The sequence below is a fragment of the Pleuronectes platessa genome, chromosome 11, assembly GCF_947347685.1.
Source record: "Pleuronectes platessa chromosome 11, fPlePla1.1, whole genome shotgun sequence".
NCBI lineage: Eukaryota > Metazoa > Chordata > Actinopteri > Pleuronectiformes > Pleuronectidae > Pleuronectes > Pleuronectes platessa.
This window is the reverse complement of record NC_070636.1, coordinates 9,492,784-9,515,019: the sequence shown is the minus strand read 5'-3', so window position 1 is coordinate 9,515,019 and position 22,236 is coordinate 9,492,784. Positions and strand designations below refer to the sequence as shown.

Sequence of the window (22,236 nt, the reverse complement as noted above, 5' to 3'; positions counted from 1 at the left end):
GAAGGATTGTAATCGCAGCCACATGAGATTTTCAGATACTGACGAGAATTTCACATTTGACACAAAGACATTCTGACGTAGGAATCATTTTACATTTCCCTTTTTAATAAACATTAAAAAATAATCAGTTTCCATCAATTTTAGCACGTGGGTGTCCGAAGTAGGTAAAGACACATCAGAGAGCAAATTATTAAGAATTTCAGGTTAATAACAACATTCAAACGATACTAGATTCCTTCTTTTTTTTTTACTGTGATAATCCATCACAATAAAGTGCAGATTTTGTCACGGTTCATTATTTATGAGCTCACAGCTCTAAAGGGAACTATGACTTTTTAAAGCCACATTGTTTTAAGTGGGGGGGGGGGTTATGAAGGTATTAGTGAAGCTACATTCTGAACATAGCAATACAAAATAACCTGCAAGATTAGAATATACAAATACATTTGTCATGTACATAACTGATCTGAAAAGTAATGTTTTCGTTATTCACTTCCAATTGTGTATTTTTTGTGGTTTCCATTGTTTGTTTAATTTATACCTGGATGAAAAAATGTGCCTTTAAATCACTTCTCCTAATAGTGTAGACTAATTGTGAAGAACTTACTGTGAATGTTTTTGCTGTTTGCTTTTGCACAGGAAGACTTCTGCCCTCAAATCAGTTCCTCTGGAGGAAATGATTCACTGTTACTGCAAGGAGACTCTATTCCGATATAAATGACCTCATATTTTACCTATGACACATTTTCAACCCTGCCCTTGGACTTCCTCATGTTTCATTTCCTGACAACTTTGAATCACAGCTTATTGATTAAAGCTGCTGTGTCATTTTATTTTTGTGATGCTTCCTTCACACAGCGAAAGGTGATAAATACTTGGAATTTGTTTTTACACTTGAATCTGATTGTAGAGACTACACATTTCAGTGATTGGTTGATTACAGCCATAGTATGCATATCTAATAGTTTGTGTTTAAAATAACAACTGGATCAAATCCAAAGGGTGTGACAGCTATTTAAAGTCGCTATAATTTGTGTACGATAAGTTCATCATGTTCCTTGTCTAAATGTTGCACCATTTAAAGGTTCAGTGTGTAGAATTTAGTGACACCTAGTGGTGTAGTTGCATGTTGCAGCTGAATACTGCTCCCCTTCCAAACATAAAAGGGAACCACTGGGAGCCTTCGGTTGTCAAAATGTGTTTAGTTCGTCCAGTTTGGGCTATTGGGAAAAACATGGCGGCCTCCGTAGAGAGGAACCCTCTCCCGATGTAAATATCAAGAATTTAAATCTAAAGGGCTCATTCTAGGGTTAAGAAAACAACAATTCGTACAATTTAGATGAAACGCACAATTGAAAACATCACTAGGATTATTTTATATTCAATTTCTGCCAATAAACCCTTTGACCTAAATCTTACACACTGGACCTTTAAGTTTCCTTTTACTTATTATCAAATATCTTATTGCTTAGCTGGTGTAAGAGGCTTAGATTGAAGTGTCCACAGCTGTAAACATGTATGACCTGACGAGTGAAACTAAACAAACTCATCCTCAGTCTGTACCGTCTGTGTAGAGATCACACTGAACAGTTCGGTGTCGTGGGCGTTAATGGTAAGTTGACGGACTCGTTCCTCGTTGCATATCTTTCTCAAACATCTTTGCGTTGCTTTACACGTCTCAACATCAGGCCCGTCCAAACACTGTCCTCCGTTTCCTCAGTACAGTAAGAGGCTCAGAGGTTAAACCTGAAGCCGACATGTTTTGGGGCTCAGTAGCCTCGGTGTTTCCTGTCCAGAGGTGGCACGCAGTAGGTCTTCAAAGCTGCGTGGGGTGACTCATCCCGGGGCTGCAGAGAGAGGAAACACAGGCTCAATGCCAAATCAAGGCCATTGTTGAAAACATAACAAGGCACTTGTTTGTCTATAATATCTGCATCCCTCCTTTTTTACTTTATACAACATCGTGATTTATCTTCTAATATGTCAAACAAACCTGTCGGCTGTGTTTACATTTCCTCGGCGCCGTTGGTTGATGTGAATGATTCATAAATTTAAAAAAGCCCTTGACGTCTGTGTGTGGCGCTCCTGCGTTTACCTTGGTCAACAGTGACTGGCACTTCTTGGACGTGAGGGCTGGCAGTGTGCCTCGGTGAGTGACGGTGAACGCAGGCAGGGTGGACGAGTGGTAGGGGATCTGTGGCCGCGGGGCGACCATGTTGATCTTGGGCAGCGCAGTGCAGTAATGAGTGATGTTGCGTTTGATGACGGGCTCTGCTACATGCTTCATGTTGTGCTGTGGGAGAGAGAGAGAGAGCAGTGGATGGAAGAAGCTGAATTCTCACTTATTTGGACTCATGGTTCTTGTACGTTTAAACTTAAGATGTGTTTAACATAGGGCTCAACTTGGAGAGTCGAGTTTGGACTTACACTCGTTAAAGGTGTTTGCCGGGCGTGTCTTCCCCTCAGCTGTTTGCCAAGTTTGCTCGGGCGACAGATGTGGTCCATGGAGCTGTGGGTCCCACCACTCTCTTCTCCATCTATCGCCCCAGAAGCTCTGAGGAAAGGCTCGCCATTCTTCTCTGCCAGCCTGGGAGAAAACAAAAACCAAAGTGTATTCAAAAACTTGAGTATAAATTATTAAAAATTTAACTTAGAGTTTCCTATCTGTGTGGACACTACAAACGATCGCTGGTGCTGTAAAATGGTGTTCTTCCTATATTTGAGTTGGTTACCGGGCTTCTCTGAAGTATGTGTGCCGCAGGGCTGTTTCTGCTGAGATGCGTTCATTGGGGTCGTATGCGAGCATCTGATAGAGCAGCGACAGAGCCGGGGCTGGGCAGTTAGGGATCAATCGGGAGATGCCTGTGCCTTTTTTGGGAGGGAAGTTGAAGTGCATCGCTTTAGACCTGCCAGACAAAAAGAGACCGTTAGAATTCTTCTTCTTCTTTTCCATGTTCAGATTCTACGCATGCTGCTGCAGCCACAAGACAAACTCTTCAAACAACATTTCCCCCGAGGAGGAAAAACCTACTTCTTGAACTTTTGGAGAAGAGATTGGTCTGGCGTCCCCAGCACGTCGTGGATCTTGGTAACTTGGTCCAACTCATTTGCTCCAGGGAAGAGTGGATTCAAGCTGAAAACACAGGTGTACAGTACATTAACCTGAGAGCCACATCGAGTTTGTTTGACATTTGTCTATGTCTGTGTTGGTGGTTAACAAGATTAAAAAAGACAGTAAAGTGAATGCAGACACGTTAAAAAACTTTTAAATGACTGTTTTAATTTTACAAATCATACTTCATGATCTCGAAGAAGACACAGCCGACGCTCCAGATGTCCATCTTCAGGCTGTAGTATCCGTCGGTGAGGAGGCACTCTGGAGCTCTGTACCAGCGCGTGGAGATGTACTCTGTGTGCGGCGGCTTGGAGTACACGCTCCGACAGGAGCCGAAGTCCCCGAGCTTCAGGACGTTTTGCTGCAAGTTGAACAAGAGTTTTCAAAACTGTGGGGAAATTCACACAGTTGGATATTTGTAAGGAGATTCATGATCATGATGGATCTCACTTTGATGAGAATGTTTTCTGGCTTCACGTCTCTGTGAAAGATCCCACAGCTGTAACAAAGACAAAGGAAAAGAAAGTAAAGTTATTGGAGACAGACATTAGTTTTATGATTAATTATTACCTCTGACAAAGAGATTATGTTCACAACCCTGTCTAATGTTTTTTTTGCTTGTTAGCATTATTACACAAAAACCACTGAACAGATTTCCCCAATAAGAGAATAATTCATGGATCTTGATGATAACTGGGCCTTGGCGGAGGTATGCGCTCTCCTGAGTCTACTAGTTAAACAAGTTATATCTTTAGAATTACCTGTGCATATGTTCAAGTGATTTGCACAACTGGTACATGTAATTCTTTACTGTGTGGTCCGGCAGCGGAGTGTGTCTCCCTGCAAAGAATAAGGAATCAACATCAGCCCACAATTCTTCTCAAATCATCACATCTTCAAGCTCTAATCGACCTTTATAATAAAACAAGACTTACCCAGTATGAACTCATAGATGTTCATCTCCATCAGCTCACAAATCAGATGCACTGTCCCACTTTCTTTGTCACTGAAACATTGAATCAGAGTAAAGACACCCCACTAGCTTGAGGCAGCACAGTCAATTAAAAACACTGCAGCACTCACAAAATCAGTTCATGTAGCTGGATGATATTTGCATGAGGGCTCAGTCTCTTCATGGCCTGGACCTCCCGCAGGTTGTTGGCCTGTTCCAGACTTAACAACAGAGAACAGACCAGATTTACACATCAAGTCATGACATAGTTTATAATAACAATATCTGCTTTCTGTATCGAGGATTTTGTGTGATTAGTTATAGGGATGTGGTCTAAAGCTGATGAACAATGCTGCAGCTTTATTTGACAGCAGCATTATGTCACTACAGTGTGTGGACACATGTCAAGTTCTGACATCCATTGTTTCCTCATCACTCCAAGGTCAAAGGCAGAGTCGGCTGACATCTAATCGGCTATTTAGCCAAAGCTGGGGTGAAGCCGCTGACTCAAGTTTCAAGGGTCCATAGGAGAACTGCTCTGCTGATTGTTTGTGTATAGGACAACAGTGTGTGGCTGAATATTTACCTGTTAATCGTCTGCTTCATGGTTTTACATGCGTAGAACTTCCCATCTTTCAGGCTCTGGGTTTTCAGCACCTCTGAAAAAGTGCCCTCCCCGATTTTCTTGATCGTTTTGTAGCCTGCAGAACGAAAACAAAGACAAGGATTCATCAAAAGGAACATTTGGAACAAATACATCTCTGTAATATTGCTATTGAAGATCAGTACAATTGTAATAATTTCAAATCTGGATAATCTAGAGGGAAATAATCTGTTGCGTGTATAATACAAAATTTAAATCCGCCACTGGATATAAAAGACCATGATAATTTTTACAGATAACTAATTGAGATTTTCTGACATTGATTAGTGTTCTAATAATTTTCTCAATTATTGTTTACACTAGAAAATATAGAAATAACTCAATCTGATGTTTTAAAAAAAGTTTTGTTTTTCAGTTTGTAGTTCAAAATCAAAACCAAATTCACCTCACAATTATAGATGAGTAAAGAAAAAGCAGAACATTATTTGTAAAAACTTGAGCTGACCTGCTCATTCAATTTATACAAACGCATCGAGAACACATATTTCACAGGAAGTTTAAGGGCTGCCAGGAACCAATGATCGAAAAAATAAAAGTAAATTATTTGATTGCGTAAAGATATTCGAAACTTTATTGAGTTTCCTGTTATATATGAAAAAGAAAGCAGCAAATTGTCTTACTTTATAAACTGGAATCAGAAAATGTTTGACTTTGTTTTTGTTTACGTGATATCTTTGAAGTATCTTTCTGTCAATGGACTCATTGTTTAACCCATAAATCTGTACAGCTCTATCATCGATCAATCCATTGTGTATTCGACTGATCAATTAATTTAATTAATTAAGTATATCCAACCAAAGTGAAATCACAATTATAAACCGATGTCTGGGTCAAACTAGTAAAAAAGTCATTATGGTCACCATTTTCAACAACATCAAGCAATAAACTACGTCAGAAAAAGGCCCAAATGAGAAAGACGATGAATAGGAAACCTGATCATGAAAGATACTAAGGTCAAAAAACACTTTTTATCCGCTCTGGGACACAACGAGGCTCGTTCGAAGCTCAAAACAGCGAACAAAGCGAATGGACCCTGGTGACGGAACCACCAACGACCTCCTGTCCAAAGTCCCGTCCCCGCACCGCCGCTATAACGCTCCACTCACGCCGCATTCCTCTGATTCTCCGCGGCCGCATGTGCACAGATGATCCGCAGCATCTGGACGACGCGTGCGGATCTTCGGCCGGGGAAACCAAGGTGTTATTCGAGGCGTCCGGGAGTGAGAGAGAGAGAGAGATGTCGGTGAAGCGCTGGGACGGCTGCTAGCTTAGCCTCTCGCTAGCGCGTGCCCTGTTAGCTGACCGTCGCCTTGGTAACGGAGCACGCCCCCGCCCCGCGCGCTGACCTGAGGAGGAAACTGGAAACTCTCAGTTCGTCTCTGTTTTAAAAAAAGAAAAACCGAGGAACGCACACGAGAATCACACCGGACGACAACAATGCAGCTGGATACGCCCTGAAAACATGTCAGTCCGGCAGATTTAATCGCCAAAGGCCCCAGATGTTTGACGCGTTTTGGTTCGACTCGTCCTGGCGTTGTTGTTGTTTTTGTTGTTGATGTTTACCTCTCTTCCAGATGTGGATGATGTGCTCCGGGTTGTTGATCTTCGCCTCCGCCCGATGCCCCCTCTGCCCGCAGTCCCAGTGCGCTGCTGGTTTGGGACCATTTCGGAGGCTCGCTCTGTGTTTCACGCCGATCAGCCAGCTGGAGTAGCGCATCATGAGTGCACGATGGCGTCTGAGGGACGGAGCATGAGCGGAGCGACGTGTTGTGGGATGAAGTCACAGCCGCCTGGTCCTCTGCTTATCACCGCACAGCACACACACTCTGTGCACTTTATTCCCCCCTGTGTTGTGGTGTGTGTGTGTGTGTGCGGAGGGGGACTCCTTTCTGCTCCACTTCGGCTTCCGTAGGGCTTGTCATTACCGCGCATGCGCACTCCCCACCTGCATGTTTCCCCTTCACTGCTGATGTTGCTGCACTAGAAATGTGATCGTTTACATTCAGGGTTTCCGTTTCTTTCTTTTTTTATTTAGTATTTGTAGCCTCTCCCGGAAGTCGCCATGAAGACCAGGTTCACCACCCAGGACATCAGAGCGGTTATTGCGGAGATCAACGCCAAGTAGGTGTTTTGTTTTCCTCCAGCTAGCTGTGCTAACTTCACCGTAGCCTCCTCTGGCTGTGCTAATGCTACCGTGGACGTGTTTGCTTGTGTTTATCCATTCATTCGTTCACCGTGTCCTCTTCCTTCGCAGCTACATGGGCATGAGAGTAAACAACGTGTACGACATCGACAACAAGACGTATCTCATCCGGCTGCAGAAGTGAGCCCTGTTTGAAAAGTTGTGTCCAGAAGTTTCCCCATATTGGCCTGTGATAGGGCATGAACACGTCTTACTCTACCTGCACTACTGATAACAATACTCAAACCTCCAAAACACAAGTGCTGCATTCAAAATTGTAAATATAAATAAGGAAATATGGTATGCAGAAGTATTCAAAGTTAAGTAACACTGTAACATTAGTTTGAATGTTTATTTAATAATGATGGATACAATACATGTTGAATTGCACAGCTGATTGGCAAAGCCTGTTCCTAGAAGAAACAAAAACCATTACAATTAGACTATAGAATGTGTTTTGTTGACCTCATGCATCAGTTTGATTAGTCACATATATAAACATATACACACACTAACACTCATATCCACTCAGATGTACAGAGTAGAATGAAAGAGATGTCCTCAAGTGAAGTGCGAGTTCCTCTAATTGCTCTTGAATGATTAAACGCAGATATAGTCCAGTCCATCAGTCAGTGTTTAACTGTTTGTGATGTTTGTTCAGACCTGACAGCAAAGCTATTATTCTCATTGAATCCGGGACTCGGATTCACTCAACTGACTTCGAATGGCCCAAGAACATGATGCCTTCAGGCTTCGCAATGAAAGTAAGAACTTCAAGCTTTGAACTTAGACTAACGATGTTTTGTTTATTGATTATTGAGGATTAAATGTTGTTTAAAGTGTCACTATAAATAAATATTAGCTAATACCCTTTAATACCCTTCTATTGAATTATCTTCCAACATTGTTGTTATTGAACAACTGACAGGGAGATTGATATGTTAATTTCATCATATAATACATGTCAGTTTTAAGACTATTGGTTATTTGTAATTGCTAAAAACTGTGACTCACTTATTTATTGGTTGGTTGTTGTGATGCAGTTAAAGCAACTCTCTTTTTCTCTTTAGTGTCGAAAACACCTGAGGTCACGTCGGCTGACGGAGGTTAAGCAGCTCGGCATCGACAGGATCGTGGACCTCCAGTTTGGTTCAGATGAAGCCGCCTACCACCTGATTGTTGAACTATACGACAGGGTTAGAATATTTCCCTACAGCCTTTTTTTCCCTTTTCAGATGCTATCGCTTTGTGCACAAGTTGAATGTAGACCTGTCTGTATCCGTTTTTCAGGGCAACGTCATACTTGCAGACCACGAGTACACCATCCTGAACCTGCTGCGCTTTCGCACTGCGGAGGTAGAAGACGTGAAGATTGCTGTGAGAGAGCGGTACCCTGTGGAAAACGCCAGGCCCCCTGAGCCCCTCATCAGTCTGGAGCGGTAAGCACATCTCTACACCTGCCTGTTGAGTTCACTGGACATTTGTCATTACTTTTTCAGTGATATAATGTTGTTTTTGTTGTTGTATAGACTCACTGAAATTCTCAGCAATGCAACAAACGGGGACCAAGTGAAAAGGGTCCTGAATCCTCACCTCCGTAAGTAACCAGGCAGCAAATAGTCTGTGTCTCCTGCATCTGTGTATTGATTTGTTTGTTAGTTAGCTAGCAGGAATACACAGGAGCCACTAAACTGATTTTCACCAAGGGAGGGATGGGACCTGGGAAGAAGCCATTACATTTTGGGGTGTAGGTGAATTAAGAGATGGATCCAGGATCATTGCAACATAGTACATTGATTTAATACTATAACCAATACCAGATACACATAGTTAAGAGTTAATATATATTACATTGTCATTGTGGTTTTCAGATGACTTCTATTTGGTTTTATATTACCACTCTAAGAAGTAGATAATCGTGTGTAGTGTTGTCTGGACTCTGTGATGGAATGTGCTCTACTCAGTGACATCCCACACTGAACTGTGTTTTGTCTCTTTTCCAATCTCCTCCCCAGCTTACGGAGCCACTCTGATAGAACACAGCTTGATCGAAGTGGGACTGCCGGGCTCCATCAAAGTTGACAGCCAAGTTGACGCCGCCCAAGGTAAAGTGGATCATGTGGACACAAGTTTGCTGTCATGTGGTTTGGTGATAGTTTATAGTTTGAGATTTTCTCTGATAAGGGCTGTAATTTAGTTTTTTCTGCTTTTCAGTTGCACCGAAAATCCTGGAGGCCATGCAGGTGGCAGAAACCTACATGGAAAAAACGGCGAACTTCAGCGGCAAAGTAAATAATCTTTATTTAGAGGTGACAGTGCGTTTGAGATGCAGTTACACAATGTGGTTCATTCACAAGCTGCTTTTTGTTTAATTCCAGGGTTACATCATTCAAAAGAGCGACAAGAAACCAAGCCTGACTCCTGGCAAACCCCCCGAAGAACTGCTCACGTATGTCCTGTTTAGTGTAATGCACGATTCATGCCTTTTTACTTAGCTATTTATATCGCTAATTAATACATGATTATATTGTCTGCTCACAGATATGATGAATTCCATCCATTCCTCTTCGCCCAGCATGCAAAGTGCCCTCACCTGGAGTTTGACACGTTTGACAAGGTGAACAGCTGCTCCTTCGCTTTATCTTCTACTGCAAATTTTTCTCAATTTCAATATAGATTAATACTTTTTTGCAAGAATCTGATATCAATATGGTTTGATCCTCTCCCTCAGGCGGTGGACGAGTTCTTCTCTAAGATGGAGAGCCAGAAGATCGACATGAAGGCCTTGCACCAGGAGAAACAGGCTATGAAGAAGTTGGAAAATGTGAAACGCGACCACGAGCAGAGGCTGGAGGCTTTGCACCAAGTGCAGGTTAGCAACGTGCAGCTTTGACCTTAAATCAATGCTGCACATGATGAAACCTGCTCATCCTCGTGTCTGCATGTAAAGAATCAGCAGAAAACTTAAAGCGACCTTATCCGATGTGTTGCAGGAGGTGGACAGAGTAAAAGGTGAACTGGTGGAGATGAACCTGCCCGTGGTGGAGAGGGCGCTGCAGGTGGTGCGCAGTGCTTTGGCCAATCAGGTGGACTGGACTGAGATCGGCACTATCGTCAAGGAGGCGCAGGATGCTGGAGACCCCGTGGCGTCCGCCATCAAGGAGCTGAAGCTGCAGACCAACCACATCACCATGCTGCTGAAGTGAGACCATCGCTCGTACAGAAACATCCGGCCCACCATCGCACCATTTGGCTCATGTGTATCTTCCCCCTTTAGGAATCCATATATTTCTGAGGAAGATCCGGAAGAGGAAGTAAAGAAAGATGTGGTGGAGGAGAAAGGGAAGAGGAACAAGAACAAAGACAAAGGACAGGGCAAGAAGCTGCAGAGGAACAAGCCCATGTTGGTGGACGTGGACCTCGGCCTGTCGGCGTACGCCAATGCCAAACGGTAAATGTACATGTTAAACTCTAACATAGAATTAGACGTTATATGAGGAGAGCTGCTGTTGTTGTTCACACAGTTGATGGATTATGTCTTCGTTCTTTTCTTAGGTACTACGACTACAAACGCACCGCTGAAAAGAAAGAACAGAAAACCATGGAGGCAGTGGGCAAGGTGAGAAAACTGTGACATCTATTTATATATTTGCGTCTCAGAACATAGTTTCATTCTTCGTAACCATAATTCTAAAGATGATCTATTAACACAAGACGGAAGTTGGGATGCTTTTGCACTTTGATGAAGAACGTGCTGTTGAAATCGTTCCAGGCCATGAAATCTGCAGAGAAGAAAACGCAGCAAACCCTGAAGGAGGTCCAGACGGTGACCACCATTCAGAAGGCCAGGAAAATCTACTGGTGAGTCACCCCTCGCCACACGTTAGGCATATATCCAGACTTTGTTTTGAGTCAGTGTGTGTGTTCTAAGTACCGGTGGCGTTTTCCCCCTGGTGGCAGGTTTGAGAAGTTCCTCTGGTTCATCAGCTCGGAGAACTACCTCATCATCGCAGGAAGGGACCAGCAGCAGAACGAGATCATCGTCAAGCGCTACCTCCGGGCCGGTAATGGAGAAACTCCCACACACAAGCTCTGACACTAAAAAAAGATGAATATTTTTTTTAACTGAGCTGTTTCATCATGTGTGTCTTTACCTTATCAGGTGATGTCTACATTCACGCTGACCTACACGGAGCCACTAGCTGCATCATCAAGAACACTACAGGTACATCCGCACGTCTGGTTTTCTCTTTTCCTTTCTCTCCAATGTTTAACTTCACTTGTCCTGTTTTGTGATACTGGTTAATTTGACTTTTTAAATAATTTATTATCTGCAAATCTGCTCCTTCCTGCCGCTCCAGGTGTTCCCATCCCTCCTCGCACCCTGACAGAGGCCGGCACCATGTCCGTGTGCTACAGCGCTGCCTGGGACGCCAAGATCATCACCAGCGCTTGGTGGGTCCATTCTCATCAGGTTAGTCTTCAACATTCTTTCTGGTCTTTATGCTGGTATTTTGTATGTTACTGAAAAAAAGATTAATCTGTGTCAGTCTTCTCTCATCTCTTTGGATTTTTCTCTCTTTTCTCAGAAACCAGTCTTCGTTATTTGATTAAAAACATTGGAAATTGTGTTTTTTACATGATTTGATCAACACTAATATTTTAATTCATTTGACATAACTCGATCTTTGGCGGTGCACTTTGACATTTCTAGACATTATATACAGGGTCTGCAGGGTCTTTTAAAAGTCTAAAAAAGTCCCAAATTTTGTAAAAATGTTTAACCTAATAATTCTTAAATATGCTCATATATTAAGTTCCAAGTCTTAAATGTGTTTAGGTAGGTCTTGATTATGTTAAAGTTCATTTGACGCCACTGCCGCTGTGCTTTCAAAATATTTTTTTTTCTGTAATAAAAGTACAAACAAGCCAAATGTGGAACTGATAACTGATTAATCTCTGCACATTGGTTTCGGGGAAAGACTTTGGATACTGTCTCAGCCGGTAGTTGTGAGATAACGTGGCTTTACAAGGTTCATTCTATACTTGGCTGCCTCACCTAATCTTCAGTTATGCAGAAGTGTAAGATTGATTGTCCATCATATCTGTTGGTCCTAAATTTTATTCATTAGGGTTTTAAAAAGGTCTTTAATATCATAGCTGATTGATGGCTGAAGGTTTAACTTCAGTGTTTCGTCAAACATGAGGAAATAAAAATAAACAAGCAGTAAAATAATAGAAATGTGACATTCTTTTTTAATTAGGAGAGTTATGTCAGATGTAAATATATGTTTCTCTAATTCAGGTGTCTAAGACGGCTCCAACTGGAGAATACCTGACCACTGGAAGTTTCATGATCAGAGGTATCTAACACTATCATTTAAAGCATATGATCTTTATTTGGCATCAGTACAATATATAAGAAGTTTACTATGTTTCTCTCCAGGGAAGAAAAACTTCCTGCCTCCTTCGTACTTGATCATGGGCTTTGGATTCCTCTTCAAGGTAAAAACCTTCCAGAGCTGTAACATTTAAACTCTTAGTCAGCCTCTAACAGTAATGTTTGATTCTTGCAGGTGGATGAACAGAGCGTGTTTCGGCACAAAGGGGAGAGAAAGGTGAAAACTGTAGAGGAAGATATGGATGAAGTCAGGTCCAGGACTGCAGAGCTGTTAGAGGAGGGAGAGGAGCTGATAGGTGGGAGGACGCAAGGTGACCGGCATTTGTTACGATGATGTTCAAAAGTGTAGATGCTAAATTTCTGTCGCCTTTCGCAGGGGACGACAGCAGCAACGAAGATCAGGGGGAGGAAAGAGCAGAAGGAGACGGCGAGAATAAGAAGGTGATAAAGGAGGAGGGAGAAGAAGAGGAAGAGGAGGAAGGCAGGGAAGAGGAGACAGCGGACGGAGGATTCAGCTTTCCGGATACGACCATCTCCCTCACTCACTTGCAGCCCAGCAGGTAACATTAACCAACGTTGGAGTGGAAACTCCTTTCTCCGCTTTCTACTTAATCATTCTGTAGCTGCCACGTGATTAAATCAAATCCCTCCTTATTTCTAGAAATGTTCAGAACCCAGGCTTCAAAAAGGAAGCAACCACTCAGGTAAATCGTCTCTGTCATTTTAAACAATTCCATCCGAGTCAGATACATTTTTAAAAACACGTTTTTTACTCACATTCATTCATTCATATCTATTCAGGCTGATGTGGACTCACAGCTGAAGAAACACACAGCTGCCAAGCAGAGGAGGTGAGTGGATGGAAAAATCAACATAAAGATGTGAAATTACTCACATGTTTATTGATGTAAACTGACCAATTACTAGTATGAGACGTGTGGGGATGGATTGAAAAATGATGCAGAGTGTTGATAAAGTCGCGGAATCACGGGTAAGGTTTATTGAATATCTATAGTGACATTAATTAAATGAGTTTTGGAGATGAAGCCCAATATCTCTACTACAACCTCTGCTTCACTTTATTAGAGTAGGATTAGTCCCAGATGATTTTCAGATGCTGCTCGAGGTCTTTGGGTTACATTTGCATGATTTCACAGAGGACATTCATCCTAAATTAGTCATTTATTTTGCATCCTATCTTCATTTAATCTGACCCATTCAAATCTATACTGACGCTAACACCTCTGCAGAAATCTCACAAGTGTTACCTTTAGTAAGTTATTTGATTTTTCTAACTGAACCCATAGAGAAGAGAATAAGAAACCGAAACAGGAGGGTTGTGACGCAGAGGAAAAGACCGACATCTCACCCGGTGGATCAGCAGCCGACCAGGGGCCCAAAGGCCCCTCAGTCGGCCCCGCAGGAGGCCTCTCACAGCAGCCGCTGAAGAGAGGTCAGAAGGTAAGAAAGAGAGAAGTCTGGAAGTTTTTTGTTGAGCTAACCGTGCAATTTGGCTTAAAACCCTTCAATGTTTTTATTTATATATATATATATATATATATAATCATGAGCTTACAAATCCAAATTTATGAGAAAATACAACTTTACCCAAAACAAAACCTAAACTGAATTCAGTAAAAACTTTTCCATCATCAGCAAAGGAAAGAGAACTGTCGATCACAAAAATAATTTGATGGATGAATCTTGAACCTCAACTGATTCTTCTTTCTTACTGTTCGTGTCTGTGTGTTTCTCCTTTAGAACAAACTGAAGAAGATAAAAGAAAAGTACAAAGACCAGGATGAAGAGGACAGGGAGCTGATGATGCAGCTGCTTGGGGTGCGGATGAAAAACACAAAGTTGTTACTGCACCTGCTGTACACTGTCATTGCCACGACAACATCTGCTGTATTTCAGTGTTGTTGCAGTTTTGAGTTTCACAATAAATAACATTGTTTCTCCTGTAGTCTGCCGGTTCCACCAAGGAGGAGAAGGATAAGGGGAAGAAAGGAAAGAAGGGGAAAGGTAAAGAGGAACCCATCAGGAAACCACCGCCTCAGAAACAACCTCAGAAACCTCGTAACACGGAAACGGCAGCAAACAAACCAGAGCCTGTGGAAGGGGAGGAGGGCGGGGACGGAGGTCCTGCTGAACAGGAAGACAAGGTGACTGACCACTGCCTGCTGACAGAATCTGATGGTTACAGTTACCTGCCCAGAGAAACCTTTTTGAAATGTGCCTCAGTCCCAGTTTGGCTTTCGTACAGAATGGGATGTGGATTTGAATGATGCGTAAATGCATTCAAATTGTTGCTGGTCTTTACACTTGTCCCAATTAATCTGTCATTTTGTGCTGTTTGTGCATTTGAATGCATTTTACATATCTATGCTGTCCTTTCCTTCAGGAGGACGAGGCTGACCAGGACAACCCTGGAGCTGAGGTGGGTTCTTAAAGTAAAACTGTAACTTAAGATAAATGGATCTTTCTGGTTCTTTCTCCAAAATCCTCAGCTACTTTCAATTCCTTTATTTCTGTGTTGCACAGGAAGCAGAGAACCTGCTCACCTCTCTGTCAGGGCAGCCCCATCCTGAGGACGTGCTGCTGTTTGCTGTGCCCGTCTGTGCTCCCTACACTGCCCTCTCCAACTACAAGTAGGTGCTATTAAACCTTTGAGCAGGTAACAGTGTGACGAGCGCACGGAATAATGAGTCATTTGTTTTCCACAGACACAAGGTTAAACTGACACCAGGTTCTCAGAAGAAAGGAAAAGGTAAAGAGCAATGATCTATTCTCCTATACTTTTAGAGTGAACTAGTGCGTTTCGAAATAACAGTGTTGTTTTGTTCCTACCAGCTGCACGTACGGCTGTTCTGAGCTTCATGAAAGCCAAAGAGGCCTCAACCAGAGAAAAGGACCTGTTCCGCAGCGTCAAGGTAAAACTGTGTTCTAGTGATCTGTTTAAAATTAACTCCAGATTTTCATCTAATTATATAATTTGTAAGGTTGAACTCACGGATCGTTACATCAAGTTGATTTAAAACAATTGCAAAGAAAATCTTCATACTTGATAATCAAATAAGTCATTTATTAAAAAATGATATACATCCAGTATCTGGATTAGCTTTTGTTTTATATTATAGCTTATAGATTTTGAATGTTGATCAGACAAAATAAGCTTGTTTAAGTCATCACCTTGAGCTGTGTGAAGCTGCGTTTGAGGGATTCTTCAGCATTTTATAGATTCATTGCAGCACACTGGTCGTCATCCATTGAGTCTTTTAATTTTTTTCTGCAGTGCCTGGCTTCATTTCCCTTTTTGTATCAATAGTCATTAGTTTCAGTATTAATCATATAGTAGCTTTATCTCTCTCACAATTCAAACTCTTCTCATCACTCTGTGCTGCAGGACTCGGACCTCTTCAGGAACATGCCTGGGAAAGTTAAAGTGTCTGCTCCAAACCTGTTGGCTGCTAAGAAGAAATAAGAGACGGGTGAACAGACGTGATGGACTTGAAGTATTTCATCGACACAGAACTTCACACTTTGACTCATTTCAGTTAGACTCTGCCAAAGTCATCGTCGTGAGGTTCTACTGGTTAAAATCTGCGGTGACCTTGTTTCCATATGAATAATTTGATTTTTTAAATTGATTTGTATTTGTTGCCCATCAATGTTTGAAATGAAAGCCTGTAAATTAACAAAGATGAGTAACAGAAACCAACCTTTTGTACGTGTTTATTTCTTTGAATACAAAGTTAACACTCTTCATTGGATCCTACAATTAAAAAACACACAAAGGGAACATTGTGCAAAGTGGGCGAATACACAGCCCGACTGACGAGAGGCATTTCAGTGCATCGTGGCCAAACATCCACTGTACTTTCAGTATATTAAGTTATTGATTTTAATAAGTTTCAACGCTACAGGAGCCACTTGATTGAAAGACTTTTAAAAGCCATTTCCAGACCACAGAACCACACACTTCCTCACAATCATATAAATAACTGTATATACAAATACAAACTTAGTTAACACCCAGAGTAGATGAGCTTGTGTAGCACAAAGCAGTAGTTTTAGTTCTGTGAGAACTCCACACTGTGACAGACTTTAGTTATAGGAATCATTTCAGAAACAGACCTTTTTACAAAATAGAACTGAAAGCGACTGTTTCGGGCCTTTGCACCACAGAAAGTAGTGTTTAAACAATGGAGACTTTTTAAGTTGGCTTCAGAGAGAGACCAGTGGAAGTCACTGTTTTAAGATCTTACTGGCTTTGTTGTGGTGATCTTATAAAAAAATCAGACGCTGGGTAAACTGCAACATGCACGTTGACCTTCAGGAGAAAATGACGTTTCTAAAACAAAGCTGAAGTTCTGCCTCCTCACAAACTATATGTTTCTTCACTCCGTCAGAACAATGGAGTTTCCTCTGTCTTCCAGTGGCCTCTCTGAAATTGTTAATACATAATTGGTGTTTTCTGTCCTTATTATAAGATAAACCGGTATCTACTACTCCAAAGCCTGACTGGTTTATCAGCTGGCCAATACTACAGGCTGATATGAGCCCTTTAGACACATCGGTATTTGTGTTTTTTATATGAAAACTTTAGTTTAACTGAACGTTAAATAATTTAATATTTTACATAAATGTCTTATTTATAGTTATTTATAATAACGTTTATGGTCAAACAAGTTATGAATAAATAGCTTTGTTATAAGGGTTGGATAATGTCATCTAAGATTTTTGCCCAAATAGTGCCATTTTTTCTCTCCCACATATCAGAAATCTCGATCCAACTTAAACACCTCATATTTAAGATAAACTAATGCGTTCTCTTAAATTGTAATACCTCTGTAGAAGCTGGCTCATTGGAGTGCTCGGCTACAATAGAATGACCTTTGTACCATTTACTCATCCACTACAGTAGTAGAGACATTTATGGAATAATATGGACAGAATATTATGCCAATATTTAGCTTCTTGTTGAAGTGATGAAAATGTTGATGTCTAAAGAGAGCAGAACAGTTCATGCTGCGATGACAGGCGGAACCTCACGAGCTCTGCCCCCCCCCTGACGGTTCTACTGGCTTCATGACAGTTACAGGGTAAGAAACAGAAGAAGCTTGGACCTTAGTGTGCAAGTCCCCAGCTGCCCACTATTGCTTTAGGATTTAGTTTCATGTACGCAGGTGTCCAAACACACGTTAAACTAATGTTCAGGTAGGACTACCTGCTCTGAGAGAAACAAGCATCTGTTCCATACATACATACACTTCCTCTTGTACTGCGCAGGGTTTGATTGTAAGCCTCCTCTTGGTCTAAGAGCCCAGTGTGTTGACGCGTGCCATTCTCTGTTTGAGGCTGTGCAGGATGGGTTTGGGGAGACAGTCCCAGTAACTGGATAATCGCTCCCTGTGCTGCAGAATGGCCTCCATACAGAACCTGCCCAGTGGGGAGAGAGGTGCATGTGAGCATGAAACAATGAGAAGATTCACATATCAGTTTCAGATATTTAAAAAATGTATGTTGTACAATATTGTTTTTTTATTTCTGTATAAACTCACCCAACTAGCGATTTGGGTTGAACATTGAAAACCAGTAGCTCGTTGCTGTGAGCCTGTAAAGTGAAAATCATGAAATTAGTAGGACAAACTTTTAATGAACTTAATTATTTGAGGAGGAAGAAGCTTACAGCTCTGTGATGAGACAACAGGTTGTTGGCACAACCTCCAAACACAAACACCTCCCCGTCAGGACCCGAGCAAGCCGTGTGCCACAGCCTGAAACAAACACAATACACCTTCAGTGCTTCACATTCTCACAAGCGCACTACCACATGATCACAGTTCAGAGGAGCTAATCACCTGGGACTCTGTGCGTGGCCGTGTTTGAAAGGCTTCCACTCGTTCTGGCTCACAGAGTAAAGCCAGGCGTCACCTGGAAATCAAGATACGAGCAGCTCAGTGAGATCAGGCATCGTTTTCAGGTCATTATTATGATCTCCCTACTGAAAGTCAAGAGTCAGATTTTACTCAGGGTCTCTCTCTCTGTGGTGAAGCCTCCGAATAGGAAGATGTGGTCCGATGACACAGGAGTGAAGGAGTGCCAGGACCGGCCCGCGGGACACTGCTGGGGAACGTTCCTGCAGGACGGAAGGGGGAGTCAGTCGGGAATATTTGAACAAGAACGGGACAATTGAGAGAATTCTGGAAGGTAGACGAACCATATTCATACTGGGGAGATGAAAAACAGTCAATATCAAGCCCAATTATTAGTATTAGGGCTCAGCATGAGAATAAAAGGACAACACTCACATTTCATGCCACTCCCACGTGTCCAGATCGATGTAGTGCAGGTCGTTTAGTCGGTAGTTCTGTTGAACAGAGAAGATGTATTATGATTGGATGACATGTGGCAAAAATATATCCATATGTTGCATTTGGCAAACCTGTAAACATTTGACTCCTGAACAGTATCGTGTTTATGACGGAGATTATTTACCTTGAATCGTCCCCCGAACACATAACCTCTGTTACCAACTGTGGCACAGGCATGAGCTGCTCTGGGTGATGGAGCGTTTCCCTACATCGGGCCAGACAGGAGAGGAATCATGTCATTGCTCTGGTAAATATTGAAAGGATGTCACATAGTTCTGAACAATGGCTCTGTGTGTGTAAAGCTGAAGTATGTTTGTTTACCGTAGTTATGGGCTGACTCCATGTCAACGTCTCCAGGTCCAAGATGTGAATGTGATTGTTCCAACCTCGCCCGGGGCTGTCCCACTGCAGTAAACACACACAGGGGAATACATTACAATTAGATTTTACTTTAATCCAACAGAGTTTCAAAATATATAAAACTTAAACAATGAAAGAAGTTTGTTCATGGTTCAGCGGGACAAGTATCTCCAGTCTCTACAAACCACGAGAGAAGACGATTCATCGTATTCAAACGTCCCTCGATGAGGTCCCTGTACAACGTAGCCATAGCCCCCAAAGAATATGAGCCTGTGAAAGCAATGAACAAAGGTGTGTAAAATATCAACTTAAAAGAGATTGACTAATTTATTCTTGTGTATTAACTACTCAAACTATAGAAAAACAAATCACGTGACTGAAACTTAATTCCAGACGGTCACAAGAACATGTTTTGAAGCATGTGAGGAATTCCACCTATTTCTGAAATCTTGTAGCAAAAAGACAGAGAACAATGTGGTGTGTCCTGCTGATTTACCTCTAGAGGAGAACAGCAAATTGTTGTTTCTTTAGATAGAAAACATCTAAAATACTATTTTGTGTCTAAGGTTTCTCATCCTCACCAATGTAATAATTAGCCATTTAATAAAAGTGGAAGAATAAAAAGGATCCTGAAGTTTCCTCCTGGGGATCTGGGAGCCCATGTTTATCAATGAAGAGCAACAAATTCAATAGGCTGCTTTTCACCATGTTTCACATTAGAACCCTGACGGAAAAAAAAGAAATGCAGTCATCCTTCACCTGTTCTTCTGAACCCAGCAGCCTAACTTGTCCTTGGACGATGGAGGGAAGCCTTTAAGATCTGTCATTTCCTCCCACACAAGGCTGGGAGCTCTCAGGGGCAGGCGGTAGATCTGAGAAGAAACAGCAGGCCGACATTCTTCAAGCTCTGATGAGCAGGCATCAAGCAAATCATTTGAAAACCACAGAAGATTTTGGGAAACACACAAACTGTTGTACCCGGTTTGTGTTTCCCCTGGCATGATGACCTCCAAATAGGTAGAGGACTCCATCAACACACACCCCGCAGCTGCCTGACATGGATGTGTGTAGGTTGCCTCCGGCTACATGCTTTGTCCTGCGAACATATGATGTGTTGTTGAAATCTGACCACTTTATGCAAAGCTACTTGAGGCATACTATATGCAATTTATATGCAAATACTCACCATACACCTGACTCCATGTTGTATGTCCAGATTTCACTTCTCGGCAGATACAAGTCAAAGAATCCGTGGTTTTGGGCGTTCTATAGGGGGGTCGACTCAAATGATTAATAACCTTATTGGTTTAACATATTTGAAAATGGTTTTACAAAGTGTGTGTATGGGGCACCAGCTGCCAGTCTCATCTCCTCAGGCTTCTAAAGCCGAGTGGCCCTGATGGCAAAAGTCAACTTAGATGTTCGCCTCAACTTTGAGACGACCAGAAGGGCCCCACCTGAGAGTCGAAGGCCACGAGGGGGCTCCTGTGGGGTCAAAACATCTGTTGTGTAGTGTGGGACCCAAAGCTTTAAGAGTGAAAATCTTAAAATCAAGTCTACACAGAGCAGGGAGCCCATGGAGATAGGCAAGGATTGAGTGATGTGATGTGATGTGATTTATTAAAACCTAGTAAGAAGCTGAGCTGCAGCATTCTGAACCAGTTGGGAGGGAGAGAGTGAAGAGAGTAATTAACACTAATTACTTCACGCAACTCGATGCTTAGATATACAATATACCTACTTTCGTCTCCTGCCATTACCATTTCATTGTTGCTCCCTTCATCTCTTCTTCTTTTGTATAAATACTTTGAGCAGTGACACACCCCTCTTTTCTCATGAACGTTGTAAATACTGTTATTTTGTTGATGTATTCTGTTACACACAATAACTAATGCACTTCTGTCCATCCTGGGAGATGGATCCATCACTTCCTGCTTTCTCTGAGGTTTCTACGTCCCCCCCCTCCCTGCTTTTTGTTTTTGGTAGTACTTCCTCACTTTTGTTAAGGGGTTAGGACAGAGGATGTTGCCCCTTGTGTGTGATCTGTGAATAGGAGCTACAGGAACAAAGTTTGATTCGATGGAGTGGAGTTTTAGGACAGCTCTTACCTTGTATCCACCCCACACGTACATGACATTCCTGTCAACAACTGCTATGTGACCGCTGCGCTCGGCCGGTGTGTCCAGCTCAAATGACTCAGACGCCTCAATGTCTAAGGGCTGCTCGTCCACCACCTCCTCCACCTCCTCTTCTTCTTCTTCCTCCTCCTCCTCCTCCTCCTCTTCCTCATTCATGTCGTCGTTGACCATCCAAGCAAACAGCCGGTCGTCTTCATCTCTGTCTGAGTCGTGGTCATCCTCCCTGGCTGGCAGCTCCCCAACGTCTTCCTCCATCTCGGCCATGTCCCTCTCTCCTGTCTCCTCCTGCCCGTAGAGGGAGAGGGAGAGAAATCGTGTCGGTTAGTGCAGATGGGATTTATTTATAAGCAGATTAGTTTTAGCAACAAATACAAATAGGCTAAAAAAACAACCCACGTTCAAAACACCGGAAGTGACGGTACCAGCTAAGACAGCAGGACACATCACCACCACAGTATTTGTTTATATCTCCGTAATGGGCAGTTTTTCATGGAGTTAAACCTCAAACTCTTCAGGCCACTTCACTTTCCTTTCAGTGAATTCAGGCCCAGGCAACGTTAGCATAGCTCGCAGCACGATTACTGCTGACCTAGTTTGCTAACTTAAACTATTTAGGTTAGTAAACCACCGTTAGCTTAGCATCTGCATCAAAAAGGAGACGAACTAAAGACGTAACTGCACAAATACGTCTGATTATAAAAGCCTTGAATTACTCAGCTGCTCCCCAAGCTAACAGATGTGCCCATTAGCTGCAGAGCCTTTGTAAACTTAAAAACAAGCCAGCGAGTCGGAGGACGACGCGTCAAATCTCCCTCGACACGTCGGGGACTCGGATCACAAACATGGACGCGAAGCCACGAAGGAAACACGCTCGTACCTGTCGTTATTTCCACTCGTCAGATGTTTGTTTGCTGTGAATTTCAAAAGTAGTTCGCCATTTGTGTGAGGTCATCACAGTAATTCTGGGGGCACGACCGGAAACGGGAGACTTGTCACATCCGCCATCTTGATAAGGTCAAGATTAAAGGGGTACACGCCAGTTTTCAT

The 22,236-nt window shown here is 42.4% G+C and overlaps 3 protein-coding genes across 3 annotated transcripts; 1 reads left to right on the top strand and 2 right to left on the bottom strand.

Annotated features, from left to right (window-relative positions):
* Positions 1–84: 84 nt before the first annotated feature.
* LOC128451362 (MAPK/MAK/MRK overlapping kinase) lies at positions 85–6,610 on the bottom strand. Its single transcript, XM_053435160.1, has 12 exons — positions 6,295–6,610; positions 4,654–4,768; positions 4,199–4,288; positions 4,051–4,121; positions 3,877–3,955; positions 3,566–3,614; positions 3,298–3,476; positions 3,032–3,133; positions 2,733–2,906; positions 2,428–2,587; positions 2,096–2,293; positions 85–1,847 (listed from the first exon to the last, which is right to left on the bottom strand). Exons 1-12 carry the CDS (start codon positions 6,449–6,451, stop codon positions 1,770–1,772), a joined length of 1,452 nt encoding a protein of 483 aa, XP_053291135.1. The 5' UTR covers positions 6,452–6,610; the 3' UTR covers positions 85–1,769.
* LOC128451360 (ribosome quality control complex subunit NEMF) lies at positions 6,059–16,035 on the top strand. The gene is made up of 33 exons (XM_053435158.1): positions 6,059–6,195; positions 6,306–6,852; positions 6,986–7,054; positions 7,575–7,677; positions 7,984–8,109; positions 8,204–8,352; positions 8,443–8,510; positions 8,929–9,018; positions 9,128–9,201; positions 9,292–9,362; positions 9,455–9,530; positions 9,645–9,785; positions 9,907–10,115; positions 10,191–10,364; positions 10,469–10,532; positions 10,686–10,774; positions 10,874–10,977; positions 11,076–11,138; positions 11,275–11,387; positions 12,219–12,276; positions 12,360–12,418; positions 12,490–12,610; positions 12,691–12,874; positions 12,976–13,018; positions 13,116–13,165; positions 13,622–13,775; positions 14,076–14,153; positions 14,282–14,479; positions 14,719–14,754; positions 14,859–14,965; positions 15,041–15,084; positions 15,168–15,247; positions 15,721–16,035. Exons 2-33 carry the CDS (start codon positions 6,794–6,796, stop codon positions 15,796–15,798), a joined length of 3,132 nt encoding a protein of 1,043 aa, XP_053291133.1. The 5' UTR covers positions 6,059–6,195; positions 6,306–6,793; the 3' UTR covers positions 15,799–16,035.
* On the bottom strand, positions 16,034–22,206 carry klhdc2 (kelch domain containing 2). Its single transcript, XM_053435161.1, has 14 exons — positions 22,067–22,206; positions 21,160–21,474; positions 20,238–20,317; positions 20,030–20,147; positions 19,811–19,923; positions 19,237–19,321; positions 19,013–19,096; positions 18,816–18,896; positions 18,629–18,687; positions 18,347–18,456; positions 18,179–18,251; positions 18,007–18,094; positions 17,879–17,931; positions 16,034–17,756 (listed from the first exon to the last, which is right to left on the bottom strand). Exons 2-14 carry the CDS (start codon positions 21,451–21,453, stop codon positions 17,633–17,635), a joined length of 1,362 nt encoding a protein of 453 aa, XP_053291136.1. The 5' UTR covers positions 21,454–21,474; positions 22,067–22,206; the 3' UTR covers positions 16,034–17,632.
* Positions 22,207–22,236: the final 30 nt, after the last annotated feature.

Excerpts from the sequence above, each read along its gene's own strand:
- klhdc2 (XM_053435161.1), bottom strand. The coding sequence starts at position 21,453 with ATGGCCGAGATGGAGGAAGACGTTGGGGAGCTGCCAGCCAGGGAGGAT. Across the intron at positions 18,688-18,815 it reads TGTTCGGGGGACGATTCAAG|AACTACCGACTAAACGACCT; the intron begins GTAAATAATCTC and ends TCTGTTCAACAG. Across the intron at positions 18,252-18,346 it reads CACAGAGAGAGAGACCCTGA|GTGACGCCTGGCTTTACTCT; the intron begins GTAAAATCTGAC and ends CTTGATTTCCAG.
- LOC128451362 (XM_053435160.1), bottom strand. The coding sequence starts at position 6,451 with ATGATGCGCTACTCCAGCTGGCTGATCGGCGTGAAACACAGAGCGAGC. Across the intron at positions 4,289-4,653 it reads ATGAAGCAGACGATTAACAG|TCTGGAACAGGCCAACAACC; the intron begins GTAAATATTCAG and ends TCTGTTGTTAAG. Across the intron at positions 2,294-2,427 it reads GGCAAACACCTTTAACGAGT|CACAACATGAAGCATGTAGC; the intron begins GTAAGTCCAAAC and ends TCTCTCCCACAG.
- LOC128451360 (XM_053435158.1), top strand. The coding sequence starts at position 6,794 with ATGAAGACCAGGTTCACCACCCAGGACATCAGAGCGGTTATTGCGGAG. Across the intron at positions 8,110-8,203 it reads TTGTTGAACTATACGACAGG|GGCAACGTCATACTTGCAGA; the intron begins GTTAGAATATTT and ends TCCGTTTTTCAG. Across the intron at positions 12,277-12,359 it reads TGGAAGTTTCATGATCAGAG|GGAAGAAAAACTTCCTGCCT; the intron begins GTATCTAACACT and ends GTTTCTCTCCAG.